Source organism: Tribolium castaneum, chromosome 4, assembly GCF_031307605.1.
Source record: "Tribolium castaneum strain GA2 chromosome 4, icTriCast1.1, whole genome shotgun sequence".
NCBI lineage: Eukaryota > Metazoa > Arthropoda > Insecta > Coleoptera > Tenebrionidae > Tribolium > Tribolium castaneum.
Genome location: NC_087397.1, coordinates 3,934,362 through 3,954,248, shown reverse-complemented (window position 1 = coordinate 3,954,248; position 19,887 = coordinate 3,934,362). Strand labels below are relative to the sequence as shown.

The following is a 19,887-nucleotide window of genomic DNA, read 5'->3' as shown; positions in this document are numbered from 1 at the left end:
CATTAATTGCTAATTAAGTGTTATTTATAAATCTACGGAAGAATTTTAATCAAATTATTAGATATGACAAAATGTGTTGTTTTCAGAACAGTAAAGAAGTAGACCTTTAAATATGTTAAATTTTGCGGCTGCCCTACATAACACGCACCTTTTCAAAAATTGCGTCATTTAATCACAAAACAAATCTTTGAAGAATTTAAGTCAGTTTTGCAAACTGCAAAAATTTTCAAGGTTTATGCCACCCATACTAAACGAGTGGAGCAATTGTTCTGCTGCCATTATAAATATTTCCAAATACCAAACTTACCATTTTTTATATCAATAAATTAGACAATGCTTGAAATGTTTTATTGTTGTTTATAGCTGACAATCGTGTACATACATTACGACGTGCTCCATAGACATAACACTTTTCGCAAGGCTTTATTACCTAATTTACAGAATTTCGTTACAGTTAAATATAAAAACATGTCGTCAATAAACTAATTATTAAATAGTTATGAGCAAATAGTCGATTATTAAAAAGCTTGACAACTTTGTAATAATTAGCACAAGTACAGTTCGAGTTCACTTCACTCAAGTCTCGTTTAGCTATGAAATAAGACCGAGTTTAATGGGAGGAACTAGATTAAATCAGTACGAAGGCAAGTATTGCACCGAGTTTCGATCACAACGACAGGAATTTCATCAGCGCGTCGTAAATTAACCTAGGACTAATCGTTCCATCGGCGGTGTACCGCACCCCACGCAGAGACCCATCGTCATGGCTCACAACCCCATACTCGCCCACGATGAACCCATCGGAGGTCCGCTCCTCAACTCTGTATTTCCTGTAATTGCGGCCTTCGACCACGTAGCCGACTTTCTGATTATCGTCGATCTTCTTGCTGACTTCTTCCTTCGACGGCAGGGTCGGACTCGGCTGTATCCCGTGAATGCGGCCGTTGGTCATGACACTGGCAGATTCGTCGACCTCGTAGTTTTGCTCGGGCTTGCCGTAGACGGTGGGTAGCCGTGGCGGGGTGTAGGGTTTTTCCCGAATTTCCCAATTGCGCTCCGTCGTGAAACCTGGGGATTCGCCACTGTCTTGCCATTTGCTTTCGTTGAATTTCGCTTTTTCGGAGTGTAGATTGTTACCGAAGGAGGATTCGAAGTGTCGCTCGTGGCGGTCGTGCTTGTCACCGTCGCCCCAGTCTTTCTCGGTCTCGGGATGAGGCACGGACTGGATGACGGTGCTGTAGGACACCGATCTGGCCCGATTTGGGTCTCTGGGGTTGTTGTGGTAGATGACGGTTTGGTGGATGGGGTGGTGCAACTTGTCCGAAGGAGGGTTGAAATGTCGGGGCAGGGGCTGCACACTTGCAGGGTACCCCTGGACGAAATCTCTCGCCGCTTCGCTGTTGGTGGTGATCGGCTCGCTCTCTTCGACGCTGAATTCGCTTTTGTTCGCTTCGGCTACTAAGCTGGGGTGTTCCTCCGAAGCGACGAGATTCTGGTCTGGGATCGTCGTGGTCGTGCCTTCTTTGTTGATTAGTGTCCTTCCTACCGACGAAGACACACTCACAGCAACGACCACACCGTCGTTTAAACTAGAGTCACTGGACGGTTCGAGTTTACGTAATTGAGCACTTAGTGTCGTATCGTAAAAACTAGAATCTTCTGTGTTGGTTTGAGCAAGGGGAGGCGACGTCAGCAGTGAGGTGCTTCGAGTGGCGCGAGTGTAAGAGCTATCCGACTGCCACGTTGTCGGAATTGTTGTCGGGTCGGGGGTTGTGGTCGTGGTGGTCTCCAGGTAAGCTTGGCGAAGAGAGGAGCTCATGAAGACTGAGAGGAAGTCGGCTCCCGCCAGAAGGCCTCTGTCGTCGGCACCGCGCTCCTGCCGCACCAACGGCAGGCCCTCGGTTGCCATCCTCGTATCGAAAATCGTCTGGAAATAAAAATAGGAACAAAATTCTAGAAACCAGTGGGCAAGTTGGGGTCCGGCCCCTTGCGTGTCGCAAATTCAGAGAATATACAGGGCGTTATGCTCGATAGCGCCACCTCCCACTCACGAGCGATTGTTGATTGCAAACGTATGCAGGTTTTTTCACGTGCAAGGCCGACGTCTTATAATCTGTCAAGAAACATAACAAGAGATACGCCTTTTTTACCCAGACTAACAAAGTACCAGTAATTGTCGAGCGGTAATTAATCCAGAATTAAACTGCTTTTTCGAAAGCGACGACTAAATAAAATGGAAAGTGAGGAAAAATGTGCTATTTCAGTGGTCGTGACCCCAGGCAAGGTTAATAACAATAAAAGGAATACAAAACAAACAATTCGATTTATGGTAGAGCTTCTGGTTAATTTACTGCTACATTTTTAAAATTCTATGCTGTTTTTCACCTTCGACTTTTCAATATGCAAAATATTGTTTATGTAACGTCAACAATAATTATCTAATAAGCAGGTGCCTTAAAAAACTGTTGATCATTTTATGAATGTTTTCGATTAAGTTCAAGATCACTCGGGGAAATTTGTTTTTGCCGGCTTTCCTTCAGGTGTAATAAATTAATTAAGCAATTATGGTAAGCAGGCGCCAAGCGCCGAAATCCTCCTCGAAATACCACTCTGACAGGCGTTGTAAGGCGGCATCAAAAGTACTCCACTCACAATAGTTCGTTAAGTTTATTTTGCTTCTTTTGTCGAATTCCAATGCTTTATATGTAAAACGGATTTAAATGCGAATACATAGGTCGTCGTTCCTTCAACAGGTTTGTCTCCACTCTTTGGATGTCATCCGCTTTGAATGCAGATTATCGAAACGTATATCTCCCGAGATGCAACAACATTCCTGAAACGATTTTACGTTTAGGAAATGCATGCGAATCGCGTAACGCCCATCATGTTGACATTTCGATGAAAAGAATTTGTTTTATTATGTAATGCATGCATTTTTGACCGATGCTACACTTGAAATGGAAAGTGGTGAAGAGCGTCGTAAAACCAAGATGTGAAGGGGAAACAGTTAATTAAATATTCTTGAAAATTATTCGTTGCAAAACTTTGCGCCTATTTGCATTATAAGGCCAGTAAAATAATCAGCCCACATTTGTGTTCCCTTGGCATGTTTGCTCATTTTGATTGAGAATTCGAATTTGGGAGCAGTTCAGATTCCTGGTTATAATTAAAATCTAATTTAATCATTTACTGTCATTGAACACAATTAATATTTTTAAATCGCAGTTTTGTTCTACTTCTTGCATTATACCGCGTTTCAACACTTTTTAGCCTTCGTAGCATTTTCTACAAAGTGCTCGAAATTATGTAACTGTTAACAAAAGACCGGTCGGCTTCGGCATGAGTTTGATATTCAATTTTATTAGAGAAATTCATTAACAAAATAAATAATGCATTAAAAGGATTAAGTTTTGATTCCGCACGAATAATAAGAGTGTTTGGGCACCAAATTGGAAATTAATCATATTTTGTGGCGCCGTTGGGTTCAAGGACGTGTTAAAACCAACCTCACCTATCCCAGATAATTATATCAAACCATATCAACATCCCACACCATTATTGTGGTAGAGCCAAGCTAATGAAGACGGATTTTCCACCCATTGATGAGTGGGTTCCCAAACATGATAAATTTTGTGGTTTATGAAAAACAAAAATTTTAAATGAAGATTTTCCCTCAGTCACTTATGACAAGTGTTGCATTGTATTCAACCGTAATGAGATTACCGACATGAGAAGCTAATATTATCCCTGGTGTTGTCATAATTATCTCAGTTGTGAAAAGTGTAGCAAATGTGGTGCATTTTTCGAAGCGGATGTGGAGAGTGTGGTAGCTGTTGAGGCGTGGAGCATTGTTTGCAAATTGTCCGCAGTTTAATAAATAAAGCAACGCACAATAATACGTAGCGAGCTGTCATTTGGCGGTGCACTTGGTTCTAAATAAGGAAGATTTTTACCGGTCTTTGACTTGGTCATGACTCATATTCTGGATCGAATTGACCAAGCGCAAAATCATCATCGTCAGGCCATTGGCATTTCACAAAAATTTATAAACCTATTTTACCAAAAACCCATGCGATAGGAGAATTTATGGGTATTTCTGAGCTGGCTTTTGACACCTTACACGAATAGGTCGTATTTACGACCCAGTGTAGTATCGGGATCAGGACAATTGTGGGCGAGAATCAGGATATAGGTGTAGCTTATTAGCACATGAGGATACAATTGTTCTTTTCGTTCTAATCGATCAACATCCGCGTTCAAATTGGTAAAAATGTTGAGCAGAAAGGTCACTAAAGGGTGTGGCACCCAATTAAAAAATAACACAATTCACACGGCGGCAATTACGCGAACGAGGAGTAAAATTCGAAATTTTTGAGAGAATCCAGGAACGATATTTTTCAAATTTTGTTCAATGCAACACTTTCGGTTTTGAACGCAACCAAATACTTTTACCGTTATTGCTACATAAAAAATCCGAATTTTATATTCATGGTCAAGTAGAAAGTGCAAGTAGTTATAAAATCGTACAAAATTCCAAATCAAGTTATATAAAATATTATTGGTTTGCCTTGTTGTTGGGTTGGAGCTTAGCAATCTGGCGGTTATTTTGGGTAATACACCAAGACAATGTAGCCTTGACAAGGCCGCTGTTTCTTTTACTGACGGCGCCGTGAGAGAATTTTAGCTTTAATTTTCCAATTAATTTCGAATTCGGTGCTAGAACTCCAGCGCCTTATTCGAAATGTTGCCTTGAGTGGTTCATCGATCACACAATTTCCAGGAATCGGCCCAAATGTTGATAATTAATTAACTGACAACTGCGTTGTTCAAAATCACTTAAACAAATACCAAGGCCAATATTTAGCTCAAGAACGAGTTTGTATGACAGCAAACGTAACATTAGTCTGCATTTAATAAAAACACATAGGATCAACTTCGGAATTCCGAGATCCATAATTACCATAAAACCGTTTTCCATACTGTATAAGAAACCGATTTGTGTAATGAGATGCAACGCGAAACCATTTACATTCATTTCCATAAATTAACCAATTTGTCGCCCCATTTTTCCGTCATTTTCACATTTTTTTGCTCATCGAGTTTTGCCCAAATTTTTGAATAAACACTCTTGTTTTGTGACAATTTTTCACAACATACTTTCACTTGCATTCATTTTTATCAAATTAATTTCATAAGAATGGAACAGATTATCAGAATTGACCTCAATAGAGGAATGTTGCAGCCACAAAATTTTGCAACAAAATTTGGCCTAATAGACCATAAAAACTACTCTTCTGATATTTCTATTGTTGAAAATGCAACGTTTGCGGCGTTATATAAACACAAAACAACTAATCACCGAACAATTACTTTCATATTCAGTAACCTTAGCTCAGCGACTGAATTGTGCCCTAGTTAGGTGTAGGTGTTATTTACAACATTGCGGCTGATTTAACAGATTACACACAAATTGCTTATAAGGCTACTGGAGTGACTATTGCCGCTTTGAAGAATTTTCTTTTATTAGACACAGACGCGACAACAGAGACCTCATTGTTTCCTATTTTTCTGAAGCAGAACTTTCTAACAGGTGGGATTATTTTTTTCGCTAAAACGTGAATCACGTCTGCGTTCCTCTACGTACAACAGTGCCTTAAAACGGCTAAGTAGCCCGAAAACTGAAATCGATACTGTGTCACAATTTGTGTGGTATGAAGATAAATTTAAGCGGAAGAAAGTTAGATATCGTAATTCGCTGATGTAATAAAACGTGTAAACGTGTCATTGTAAAAGAGCATAAACAATATATTAATTAATAATTATCCCTACGTAAAAATCGTCTTGAACTTGCTAAAGAAACTGGCTGCAACAAAGCGTAATTCGCCTTGACTAAACCTTGATGATTTTTTTCAAAAACGCACTGAAGATGTTTAAATTTTTGGAACAAGGTCGTTCAAAATTAATTGAATAAATTACGTAACCAAACAGACAGAGCACAAATGGAGTTGATCTCATTTCCGCATTCAGTTTCTTTTTGACCAGCGCCAAAACCCAATTAGTAGTAATGTTGGGTTTGTGGTGCTAAATCTGTCAACACACTTCTATAAAATTACTATTATTAGATGCTAATATTGGCGTTTTCTTATATTATATTTATTTATCGTTGACATTAATAGCAGCGTAAGAATACATTACTTGGGCAGGAGAACAAAGTAATTTAGCGCTGCAACAATATAAATTTGTGAAGCTGGGAACCTGCCAAGATTATGATTTAAAAAGCACTTAGTTTTAATGGCAAGGACGAGCGATGCACTCCGGCTGAACCCTAAATAATTTTTAAGTGCTTTCCTTGTGTTTGTCTAGTTGATTACTGCTAGATTAAGTTTCAACAGTGAAGTAAATGAACGACCTTTGTCAGGTCTCACACCTGTGCTTGGCTGTGGAAGAAATCTGTATTTAATCATGTTGGGTGGATACTTTTATAACCCTGGTTGCTGTGTTCCTGTGGCGAAATATTACCACGCTGACATTTGAGAATAATGTTCAATTTGGAAACTGCGAAATGCTCATTTTAATAAATTGCAATCCGTGTAGGATGGAGTAAAGTTTAATGAGAATTGATAAGATTTAAGCATTGTGATGTCCTGCCGAGACGAGAGATAAAAAAGGTAATGAAGGAAATAAATCTGGTAACGAGAAGTAATTAATGCTCAATAATGAAGAGATATGTTTTCCGGGTGTTGACTCACACGTCAGCTATACGCATAATAATAAAAATAATCGTAGCAATAAAGGAGAATTAATAACTGAACCCTCTATAGATGCTTCTGTCAAAGTTAAATATCGGCTTTAACGATTACAAATTATGACCGATTGCTAACGCAGAAACATTTTTCCCCAGAAAAAATCCGAAAAAAAATTAGTAGACTCTCCTTGTTATCCCCATAATTCCCTTCTCCTTTCTACAAGCTGGGGACTTTTTCTTCAGAACCGATACATTCTATTCTATTGTTACTTCTTCAACCGGCAAATTTGTGACACAAAATGATCCGTTCGCTGACCAACAAGCGTAGAAAATGAATAAACTTAAGATGTCAATTATTGCATTCTTAACCTTTCGCACTAATTGAAATAAACGTATAAAATAAATAGAGCATATCTTCATTGATTCGGAGCTATTGGGTTTCACACATGAATACCGTAAGCCATGGCAAAATTAGCTTGCAGAAACTAAAAAATAGTTCCATGATTTATGTGTTTGTGTTGTTAATAATTGAGTTATTAATTAATAAGTAATAAAAATCTTCGGGTCGTGTTGCACGCACCAGGAGCTTTGAGCAATAAAAAACAACACAACGTTTTAGTGCTACCAAATACCATAAAAAAGCAAATTTTTATTGCAAACCTTCAAGATTTACGAACTTCTAATAACAGCGACCAGTGATCGCTCGCAGTTGACCCCTGGCCAAACACTTTCGCAGGAATTTAAAAGATAAGCATTAAACTATAATAAATTACATCTAAACCGAGTCATAGTTGATGTGTTTTCGCTTTTGGCTTGGACATTCAAAACCTCCTGCACCGCTGGTATTCGCGGCATTCTAAGCACCGGTCAAGCACTGCAGAATTGACGATGAGCTTTCATCCGGAGTTGTGAAGGCCGTTCAATGTCGACTTCCCCACTAGGCGTTCGGCGTCATTAATTGGCCGACACCGTTGCTTTTAACACAAACAAGTGTCATCCCCGGATTTCGGCTCCGGGAGCTTTGACACTGGACGTTAAAGTGATTTGAACGGGTGTGGTCCGACCTTAACGTAATTCATTGTCGAATAAGTGCCTGCATTGTTGACGTAATCAAATCGACAGCTTCCGGAAAGAGAAAACCACGAACGTAAATTACAGGTTCGCGTTCAGAAATTAAGAAATTAGTTAATTGTCCGGTTAAGCTAACGCGTATCTAATAGCCAGGTTGGGCTAATAAATTGCTGGGAGCAAGTCCTTGATTAGCGTGTGTGCTTTCTTAAATATTAGCGAAGAAATTCAATTATTTGTTTTGGTAAAATTCCTGGCAATAAATCACAGTTGTTTGCGAATGTTTCCTGAAAATTGATATTCCACGTTATTCATCAGGCAACATTTAATCCTCTGAAAATGGCCTTGCACCCAACGGCTCAATTAATAAACCCACCGTGAAATTATTCATTTACTTCAACACTGCATTCTTAAACTAATGTCCACCACAAAAATATTTTGTCTGTGGCGCAGAATTATTTGCAGTCTTTGCATTGATTTATTTGAAATGAGTAATCTCGATCTAGAACTAACTACTACCACCAGCTGGTGTTTTTAATTAACAATTCAAATATCTGTTTCATTTCATAGTTATTTACATGATATTATCGGTTTTTTCGTAGGGTGAACTCACCAATAATTTGCTGCGATTGTTATTAAACAAGAAAAAGTCGGAAAGGTTAAGGTTTATGAAGTAATTGTGATTATTGTGTAAACATTATTTCATACCTATGATGCCGTTAAAATGAGCTGAGTGTTAATAAAATTAGCCGCGGTAATCATTATCTGATAATTATAAATCATGGCTCTATTGCTTCGCCACTTGATGTGCGCGTTATTGCTTATGGCAAAAGCTCGTATCTTTTTGCGTTAGCACTGCTTCCCAGCCATAAAACGTGATGAAGACATGACTTCAACACACTATATAAAAATATAGATTTTCTAAAAAATACCATGAGTGACTTCTTGTATACATATCAGTTTTCAGGCAACTTTCAGAATATTATCTTCTCATCGAAATTAAAAATTGAAATCTCATGTTCAGACCAAATGTTCTGTTTTTTGAAAATTTGAGTAAAAATTTCCAGCATTTGTTTGTAAATTTTTTATTTTACTATTTAAGACTTCTGCTAATTTTCCTATCGTGTATAAAAACAATTTTGTTAACTCCTCAAAAAGAGTAGGAACATGTAGTTAAATAATAAAGGTCCCAAATTAACGATTCATTTTGCGACATTTTACTTTCAATCCTTGGTCCTTGTGCTTTTACGTGGCCGCTTATCGCATTAAACGGGTTCCTCGATCTTGATTAGACCAACGCCAATTAAAACAAGCGTAAAATTGTTGATAGGCAGTTGTGTGTCAAAATAGCGCCCCATTTGGTGGGCCCGTGGGCAAAAATGGGCACTGAAAACACCGGAAGGTGACTAGGTACAAGGTCGCCTAGTCTGCTCTAGTTTGCAGGAGTAGAGGCGGCGGTGGCGGAATCCGGCACTCCCTTGCTTAACTATCGTTTTCCGCGTAAGAACCATCATCGGTAAAGACAGTGTAGACACAATAAAAGACAAAAAAGACAAAGTTTGAGATGTCCATAAATGGAAACCAGTTAAGTATTGGCTTATTATTTGTCGACTGCCGGGAACAGGACCGACTCTGGAGATCCATACATCATGGATTTGTCGGGTTGGCTGCTGTGATTAATTGATGATTTGCAACTTTATCCCATCTAAGCCCCGGCATTTTATTGCCTGTGCATCAAGTGAACTGAAACCTACTCGGTTGTAAAATTTATCTGATGCTTTCTACGAGAAGTTGCATTGCAACATGCTTACACAATTCCAAATTTTGATATATTCAAATTACGTATTGTTCCTTATCATAACTAATCATCATATCACTTTCCCCAAATTTCTAATTTCTGGAGTCGCTAATCGATTTGCGCGTGGTAATTAATTAGCCAGTGGCACCTAAACGTGATTAATATTTAGAATGAAAAAGTCGGTTTTTTCACTCCAGAAAAGTCACCGCGTGTTTTAAAGGTTGCCACATGTTGACGACACACCTATTGTGAGTTAATGATATTGTCAACTTATCATACTTAGTCCATTGTAATTACATTACTGCTATTATTTATTGCCGCAATCACTGAATTAACTGGCATCTATAGTAGAACATGAGCCTCTCTTCGTTGATCAAAGAATGTGCAACAGTCTATTTGCACTTCATTGACAACCTTTAGAAAATGACGTACCACAAGGTGGGTCCGTTCCGCTTTTATTATAAATTATAAAATCACATAAAACATTTACTTCTTCCTACGAAACACATATTTCCAATCTTATAAATCATATTCCATATTTTAACGCTACATCGTGATACTCGTATTGCTTAAAAGAAAATATTTGGAAAATTTGGTGTTGATAAGAAATTACAAGGCAGGCCTATAATTAGAAAATGAAATCATATTCGGGTATTTGTGCTTTTGCCCACCCAAACAAACATGATAGCGTAATTATTCCAGGTTAATGGCATCGTCTGGTTAACAAACTGACTCAAAATTGTCTTATTTTTTTAAAAAGATCATTAAATAAATAAATGTGGACGAATGTCAAAAACAAAATTTTGGTTCTTTTCAATCATTCGACAAAATATTTTTGACTATACTCGAATTCATCGTTCCAAAGAAAAATTTGGCTTTAGCACTACAAATAGGTATTTTCACATACTTCTTAATACCAGAAGGTACATATATACAAAGTAGCTAAAAAAAGTTTCTAAGCAAAAGTTTCTACTTAATATTAACATTTGAAGTGTTGAGACCACATTTGATTGCTTTAAAAAAGGTTAATAAATTCTAAATATTTATTTTAATGACTCCTGTTTCTTCATAGATTAAGCTGTATAATTTTTCATTGACTACAAGGTGGTGAGAAAGACACCTACATGATTTTTATTTTATTTTTTGAAACTTGCTTAAAAACTAACAGAAACAGTTTTAATCTTTAAATAAGCCATAAAATCTGCCTAAAATGTGAGTGAGTAATCGGTTTCATGTCACATCTTCATTTTCACAGCTCATTAACCACATTACAACCAAGTATTATAACAAATATTTGCATAACACTTGCGTGAAATTAATTAAGATAATCTAGTACTGAAAGCTAATCCATTAATCTTCTTATTTCAAAGTAGGTATACCTATGGCAAAAAGCCACCGTTAACGACTGAGCCAACTTTCAACTTTTGAAATTACATATATTCCAAAGAAACCGTAAAAATCACAACATGCCGCGGCACGACTTAAACAAGTGTTATATTTTTCGAGCATGAACAGGTTTAATCGCACCTTAATTACATATTTAGCCTCTTGTTAAACTAGATAACAATCGAGCTTCAAGGTAAGTGTCCAGTCAAACATTTTGTGTTTTTTAAATTCGGGTATTCCTAATTAAAGTTGAAAATTTCCATGTGATGCAGTTCGAAATGCCATCGGAATTAGTAATCTTCTAGGATTTTATCTGTCAGTTATTACATTTTCGTGTCAAGGATATAAAGAGTATTTCTGCGAGTAACAATACCCTCCACCCATATCAATTAAATATTGTTGCGTCCCTTTGGATAGACGCATATGGTCAAAATTAACCAATTAACGGTAGTCATTTGCCTTGAACGGTTTAGAAAATGGTTAAATAAATTTCAGCAAATAACTTTATTTAAATCCAGACAATTCATTATTTGTTGCTCGAACAGCTGAGGCCGCAGCATTTCAGCACTTTTCAGTTGCTACATAACTTATTTTCCTCAAGTTTTGACGGTAAGAATGCTTTTATGTCTTCTGATTGATCCATTCAGCGTGATGGAAGTCAGGATTAATGGTTGTAAATAGGTGTATCGTCAACAATGCACCATCAGCTGCATTCCGTAATAAACCGTTTAAAATTTGAATGATTTGACTCTTTCGAGTACAAATTTATCAACCGATTCTCTTACATTGGCAGAGACGCGTCCGCCAATTTTTTTCCGCGATTAGCATAAAACAATATCCATTGTTAAGCCCTATATTTGCAATACGCGAAAGAGAAATGTCAACTATTGTCCTTGACACTTTATAACTGGAATGAATAACTAGCAGTGCCGCCACAACCGTTCCTCAAGTACGGAATTGCCTTTCAAATGGTTTAATACCTGACAGTTGTTACTTCTGTTAAATAATATGATATTTGAACCAATTATATTCTCGAGTGTCTTGGTTTCCGATAGACTAGGAAACACACTCACATGGTATTTATTCTTACGTAAACAAATTTAAATTAATATTGCATGTAATTCATATTATTAAAGATCATAATTAATTAGTGGTGGAGATTGATTTCTTGTAAAAATGTACACTTGGCATACACCTTAATGGCCTCGGTGCTTATACAATCTGGTCTTGAACTCGTTTCTATTTTACAAATTGTAACAAACTAAAATGGCAATTTTCGACCGTTACCTGACGTAACCACATTTCTTTATCATAATTGTATACAGCTGATCGATATTTAATGTTAACGATGCGGCATAAATTTGCCACTAGCTGTTTTTTAACGTAACCCAAACTGGTCTTTAATTGGAAGAGGCAATTAGAATGGTATTAAGATTATAATTTTTTTCCAAATCAAAGATTTGAAACGATATTTTTAATTGAATACTGACGATTTTACCTAGCAAATGACAATACAGCAAGGATTATTGCCCAACAATACTCACTATCACAGAATCAAAATTTTAATTAAAAATAATGTTTCCTTACAAATTATTATCCAGCAAGCCTCACATTTTGGCATTGTTCTAAATTTTATTCAATTTATTCAAATTTATTCCACAAATAACTTTATTTTCGTCGTGTAGGTTGCACCAATATATCATTCTAAATAAAACCGTAATTTATTTATTAATAATTTAATTATAACAGAAAACATTTCACAATTTTACTTCTGCCCATTTTTTTCTTATAACCACATTAATTTTCTTATTTTATAAAATTATAAGAGCATCCACCAAAAATTACTCTCGTATTCAACTGAGTATTTAACCTTATTATTTTTACGATAATTTCTGAATTTGCAGTTTAATGTAATAGATTCTAAATTATCCAAAACTAAAAATTTGTTTTTGTTTGTGAACAACAAATGGAACCATTTCTTCAAATAGACGTAAAAATATAAAACTTTTACAGTAATTAACTGTTGATAATATTATTTAATAACATAATTTTGTGAAAAATACAGTTAACCGAGGAGCAAACCGCAAAAGAAATCAGTGAACAAAATTGAGGAAATCGTGGAAAATCATTTTAAAAATTAGGGGAAATCTAAAGGAACTCAGGAAAAATCAGAGGAAAACTTGAAGTGTTTAACAAAAATTAGGAAACAAACATTTTATATGCGACAGAAAAAATTAAGAGACCATCATTGTGCATGAACAGTTCGATTTTATTTTTATAAATGATACATTTGGCATTTTTATTTTTTTATGACAACCAATATTTTTGTTTATTTATGTGCGTAATTAAAAAAATGTAGTGAGGTCAGACGTCAGTAAATAAGCCTGTATAATTGATAAATTTTTTTCGTTTTGTCCTTTGACATCCAAGTTAAATATTGTAAAAATAATCTGTCTGAAATAAATTATCATGTGTCTCCGCAATTTATTTAAAAAAAATATCCAGTCCTGCCCAGAGGTGCTTAATTAATTTAAAAAATTGTACTGCAGCGTTTTCGGATTCTCTATTCTATCAAACGTTTTTCAAAAAAATACTTAATTACAGTTTAATTTTTGCGTTTTTTATAAGTTCTGGTCAGTTCCAATCTATTTTCACGCCTCATTGCTTCCGGCTCAAAAGAACCGGAAATACAGCGAGTTGAATTAAGAGTGCATTTTTGCTACAGCTCGCAGTAGCATTGGAGCATTTCCTGCTTCCAAAAAACGTATTGTTTTCAATTGAATTTAGTGCTTTGTTGCAACAGTTTCGAAGGGATAAAAAATTCGCTTTTGTTGCTTTTGGAGTGAAATAAGAGGCATTCTTCCACTTGGTGCGCGCTTTACTTACGGAGATGGTGGTAAGGGTGAAAAGGAGCAGGGAGGAGTATACGGAGGCACACATGTCTGCAATTCACATCATCATGCGCCACTCACTCGCCCGTCCGCGCCCCAGCGAGCTTCGCGAGACACTGAAACAACACAAGCACTTTGCTCGCAACGACTGCAATCGACCGGAGACGTTCACACTTGGGTGCCTTCACCCGGAGTCGCTCCGGTACGGGTGGAGCCTCCTCTTAATCCTCCGCAAAAAGGGTAATTCCGATTATTTGTGGTCGTCTCAATGTCAAACCATGATGAGCTGCCGCAGATGACGACCTTAAACTTGGCGGTGGTAATGGTCATCCAAAGCGTGATTCAAGCCATGAGCGGTGGAAGCCGGGAATTGCCCATTGCAGGGATTTATCCCAAAAACACCAGCATTGGATCAAGTGATTCAAGTCCTAAATATGCCGATTGCTAAACATTATTTCGAGTCATCTAAATTTTTGTCAATTCTAAGAGATGATTTTCGAAATTTTCGAGACTACTGAGAAACTGCTCGCTTACAAAATGAGCAAAATCAGTTGGGGTTGATTTTAAACGGCTATTTTTTTTAAAATCGTTGAGTTTTGAGGGTTGTGCATAAAATATCTAAAAACATGATGACGGAAAGATATTTCTAAAAAAAAGACCATACAAATTCTTAAAAGTTCGACCAGTACGAAGTGATTTTTTTTTGAAACCATGTGGTACAGATGTTAGGTAAATTAGAAAAAAAATTCTTAAAAAAATTAAAGAAAAATAGCTTATTTAAAAGATCAAAAAGGAGAATTAGACGTATAAGGACAGATATCTTACAAAAGAAAACCCTGTGTCATAATATGTGTATTAGATTGCCTAAATATTTATTAGAACATAAATTTTTTTCAATCTTGAATTAGTTTCTAGATTATGTTTGTAAAGACTTAAAACTCATGCCCGAAAAAATATCATGTTCGAAAGGAGGTAAAACATCAAATCAAGTTTTTCTTCTAACAGAAAAAGATACCTCACACACCCTGTTAGAAGACATTGTAAAAAAATATCTTTGCAAAAATTAAGAAACATTTACTTCAATTTTTTATTGTTGTTTTCTGTTATTTTGTTTTTTTTAATATGTTGTTAATATCTACTTTTGCTCTTAATGATAAAATGTTTTTTAATAATAATAAAAATTATAACAATAGTGGTTATTACTTTCAAAAATTCTTAAAGGCGATTAAACTGCTTATGACTGGAATTTTTTTTTAAATATTTGACGTATACCTGCATACAAGCCACGTTTTTTGTTTTTTCTACTGTCTTAAAAACAAAGAACTTGGTGTTTGGTAGCAGGGTTAAGAAAGACAAAAACTGGAATAGGCCAAATATGATACAAAAATCATTTGCAAATTGCCGAAGAAAAGAAAAAAAAAGGGAAAAAAGAAGAAGAAAAGAAGAAAATGTGTTGGAAATAGTGAATTCTAGTGAAGATTCGGACCATGACTCAAAATTAAACTAAAGGAAGATAAATCTGCTGTTAAAACAGAAAAAAAGAAAAAACCTTTTAAGAAAGATTTAAAACTGTTCGGAAGCTTATCAACGTCTCGTATTTAGAATATTTTCAAAACTTCTCAGTGTTATTCAGAATAGGAAAATAAAAGCAACTTTAAGAGAAAAAAATTGCTTAAGACCATTTTTCAGTCGAAGTTTTTCAGTGAAATTCTTGTTGATTGGGTACGATTTGAAAACTTCCTAATAAGTCAGGTTTGGTAAAACATTGGAATTTGTTGCTTAACACAAATGGCATGCTCTTGGCGTAAAAATGGTTTGTTTTCCTGTCAAAGACAAACAATTTGACGACCTTTGACCCAGATTATTTGTGACACTTTTACCCACACTTAAGATATGTTACGTAAAATGTTTTGTAAGTATCTAAATTATAGACTTTTTGATGGCAATATCTTGTGCAGGGTCAAAGTCATACATCCTAGTTCCTAAAGCTTTAAAACCAATTTTTTCTTTTAATTTTTTAGCTGACTGAAAAAAGAATAATAAAGCACTAATGCCCAGTATTTGCAACCAGTAACTATAAAGAGGTCGGAATAAATTTGCCTAATATAAAGTGACAATAAAATCTGAAATAAAAATCGTGAACTACAAAGATAAGGAACAGGCCATTGTAAACACGTCAGCATTTTATAGTAACTATTCAAATTCATTTTACAATTCAGTGACAGTATAGTAGATAGTAAAACGTCCTTTAAACTACAATAATTTATCACGAGTGCAGGTGAAAAAGTGAAACGTGCCAACGTGCGGCTAAATAGAGTTATCACTTCAAATTTTTCGAAACGAGCTAATTTCTGACCATGCTCAATAAACAATAGTCCGCGACATTGTAAATCAATGCTAATTAACAAATTTTATAGGACGCTTCTAACGACAAAGCCAAACAACCAGTTCAGTTTATTGCTGAAAGAGCAGTTCGCTAATTAAACCACTTTTGTTGTCAATTAAGAAACTTTATAATTCTTTGTCTATCGAAACCGAGTTGTAGGAGGGAAACTGGATCTATGCACATGAAGCAGCATTGCACACAAATCAGCCTAATTAAAATCAGCAAACATATTTATTGCATACAAGCGTCTGAATTTGTTGACCATTTCTTATCTAATGATAAATTATTGGGTTCAATTTTACAATCCAACTGTTGTAAATATTGTATTCTCGCAGCAGGTCACAATTCCCTGTGACTTATGTGATATTAATGGCGCTACAAGCTAAGGAGAAAATATTCCTGCCAAAATGTCGCCTTTACCAATGTTATTGTTATTTATCGCGCCATTGGTGAGACTGTTTTCAGTCGTATTTATGAATTTAAGCGGATTCTAGTGCTTACTTGAAAATTTACGTCGGATTATCGCCGGATAACATGAGCAAATGGAGCGTTAATGCGACTTTACTTTCTTTGCAATTAGCGAAATTCGATGCAGTTAAAGCGAACTGACGATGTGTGCCACTAATTATGCGCAAAATATTTAGGCACTCACCAAATTAATTAATTAATTATAATGCGGGCTTATACCAATAAACGATCAGAAAAGGCATAATTTAACAAAAATATAAAATATTTTCATATAGACAGTTTTGCAGTTTTGGTAACAAATTTTTTTCGTTGAAAATCTAAGATTCTTAAGCCAGTGCTTAAGATATAAAAAATATGTATCAGTAGCACCAACCGAGTAATAGTAGCTTAATTTAAGCCTTGTTATAAACTGGTTTATTTGCCCACATCAAGCACAGATGGCTTATCACTCGAGTTAACAACAATAAAGCGCATAATTTATTTCATTAGTTAAATAAAGCGATTATTTAGCAGGAACATTTTAGGCTGTTTTCAGGAGAGATAAAAATCGGCAGACCCCCTTTGTAGCCTAACGGTTGCTTTTTTCTTGCCTCCTACAGCTTTCGAAATCATTTAAATTACACCTGTCAGTTTTAACAAACCTAATAACAATAACTTTATGTTTACATAATTATTTCCAAGTCTCCTGCTGGATCTGGTAGGTAAATATTATGCCTAATTTATATATTTGTTTTCCCAAATTAGGCTCCAGCTTTGACCTTGCCGTTTGCTGAAAAACTGCTGAAAGTGATAAATGACCCAAACTCTAATTTAATTTTCTAATCTCTATCGTGAGAATATTTAAAGCAGGAACCCATAATTTCGCATACCGCTGTCAGTTTAATGACAATAAAATCCACTAACAATAAAGATAGCCGACAGCTCAGACCTATCCCATTTTCATCTGGTAGGTGGCCGACAAGGAAGTTCATTGTCTTCGTGTTAACAAATTTGTTTTCTGTGTTGCTGCATTTTAGGCAATAAAACTGTTATTTGATCAATGTGTTACTGAAAGCTAGGTCAGGCAGTAAGGATGACTCCTGCGAGTAGGCTTGATACTGTTATTTGTCTGTGTAAATCATCGGTTGTTACATAAGGGAATTTACATTTTCAAGGACAAATAAAACATGAATGTTACAGTTTCCGTATTCGTACAGTCGTAAACTCACTTGGCATTTGTTACACCATTCAGGTTTTTCTACATAGGTGGTGCTCACTTGACAAATATCTCCTAATAAAATTTGTCAAACTGAAATAACACAATGTGTGTGGACGCTGGTTTTGATAAATTACACCGTTACTAATAAAAGATTGGGAGTATTATGCAAATGCCGTTCTCTGACAGGAATTTTTTCAACAGCATTTGTAAAAGCTCGGAAAATATTGAAAGAATTGGATAGTTTGAAACTGCAAAATTTGGTGTTTCCGAGAAGGCAATTACTTTTTTATTTATTCGCGTTTATAGTCGTAAACTTTGCTGCTTTATTTTCAGAAATAAAAGCCTGAATGACTAAGTTGTAGTTTGTTCCACAAATTACGATTTTTCCCCACTTTATTTAATTTTTTTTGTTTCTTTATTTTCCAACATTGTTCGTTTTTGTTCCAGGAGTCAAGGATAAGGATTATTATAGGAAAAGAAATAAAAAAAGAATTTCAATTTTTTTAATTTCCGTTGTGTGTCTTGTTGAAAATTAAACTTTTATAGGTATTATGATCTTTGGAAGCAATTGATTTTCCTTGTTCAAAGTCAAAAAAATGATATAATCGCACAAAAAATGGCTCGGTTAACCTTTAAAAAGCAGTACAATGTACCCAATAAAATTTAACCGGACTTGGGATAACCAATCCGTTTATTATTTTGTTCGTTTTGAGTCCTTGCTTTTACCCAGCAATTGAAAAATTAGTCACATGTCAAAGAAGTTCATGGTGTTCTTCTGAAGGCGCGGAACTGCATTCTTAAATTTCCAGTGGAAGCAGTTCATAATTTGTAAACTCCGTTGAAAGGAGCTCATGTAACACGCATTGCGACAAGAAGAATATAAATTCCAGTGAAGATGGTATCAGCGATTTGGTAAAGCAAGCAAGAGTCATAAGGTATTCGGTGATCGGCGCCAGGTTGTTACAGCAGCAGCACAAGTCTTAAGTTATTTTTTATTTATGGGACCACAATTGCGATTCAATAAATACTCGTATTGTCCGCTTCTGCGAAGTGTTTTCGTTGTTTTCGGATGCTATCGAAATTATCGGGAAAAAATGCCGGATCCGATTGAAATATTAATGCATTCCTGGCAGTGATCTTGAGTGTGCACTCAATTGTGGTGATAGATTTTTACGACCATGTACACCTGTTGGAAACGACAGCTATTTGAAAAATGCGCAATATCCTTGTGATCCTAAGTGCGTCACTCCTACACAAATCGCAAAAAATTGCGAAATGGCTTCGATACACATCATGACAGATCAAAAATTGCTCAGCTACTTATACGGCGATATTTCATTCTTCCAAATACGTGGATCAATTTACGGCAATTCACCGTGTCATTATATTTAATTTGAAGTGGCATTTGATTCATTTCACGCGTGTTTATGGATGCTTACATGAAGTCAATCGGAGGCAATGAAGCGATTATAAAAATTCAATTAACTCCGACTGTCCACGCATACTTAATTTTATTATTTCGTTACATCACTTCAAATTGTCTAAAACGTTCGAGGAAAGGATGGTGTCGGCATATTCATTATTTTGGAGAACTCTAAGAGACAAAGAAGACCGCCAGAGTCCAAATATGGACCAGACAAGAATAGAATTCTGCAATAATGTTGAAAGCAAAGCACAGATCCTTGCAGAGATTAACACATTAAAATAAATATAACACCAATCGGTTGTAACAAGATTGCAAAGCTATTTATGTACGTAGTTTGGTTTTGTTTTGTCTAGTTACGTGTTTTTATTTGTTTGTCCAAAGAGGTATGAAGTGCATATTTTATAGGTGATAAAATCGTACGACTTGATTCTGAGTTTGCTGTTTGTTTAATTAAAACGCTGCTTTTGTTGGACGCCGGTCATTCAACTAACTCGAAAAATAAAGTGGTATCTACACTCCGG

The 19,887-nt window shown here is 35.8% G+C and overlaps 1 protein-coding gene across 1 annotated transcript; it reads right to left on the bottom strand.

The window, feature by feature from the left end:
• Positions 1–332: 332 nt before the first annotated feature.
• On the bottom strand, positions 333–14,066 carry LOC103315212 (uncharacterized protein). The gene is made up of 2 exons (XM_008203319.3): positions 13,884–14,066; positions 333–1,927 (listed from the first exon to the last, which is right to left on the bottom strand). The coding sequence occupies exons 1-2, from the start codon at positions 13,935–13,937 to the stop codon at positions 668–670; spliced, it is 1,314 nt and encodes a 437-aa protein (XP_008201541.1). The 5' UTR covers positions 13,938–14,066; the 3' UTR covers positions 333–667.
• Between the last annotated feature and the right edge of the window lie 5,821 nt (positions 14,067–19,887).

Excerpts from the sequence above, each read along its gene's own strand:
- LOC103315212 (XM_008203319.3), bottom strand. The coding sequence starts at position 13,937 with ATGTGTGCCTCCGTATACTCCTCCCTGCTCCTTTTCACCCTTACCACC. Across the intron at positions 1,928-13,883 it reads TCACCCTTACCACCATCTCC|ACGATTTTCGATACGAGGAT; the intron begins GTAAGTAAAGCG and ends TTTTATTTCCAG.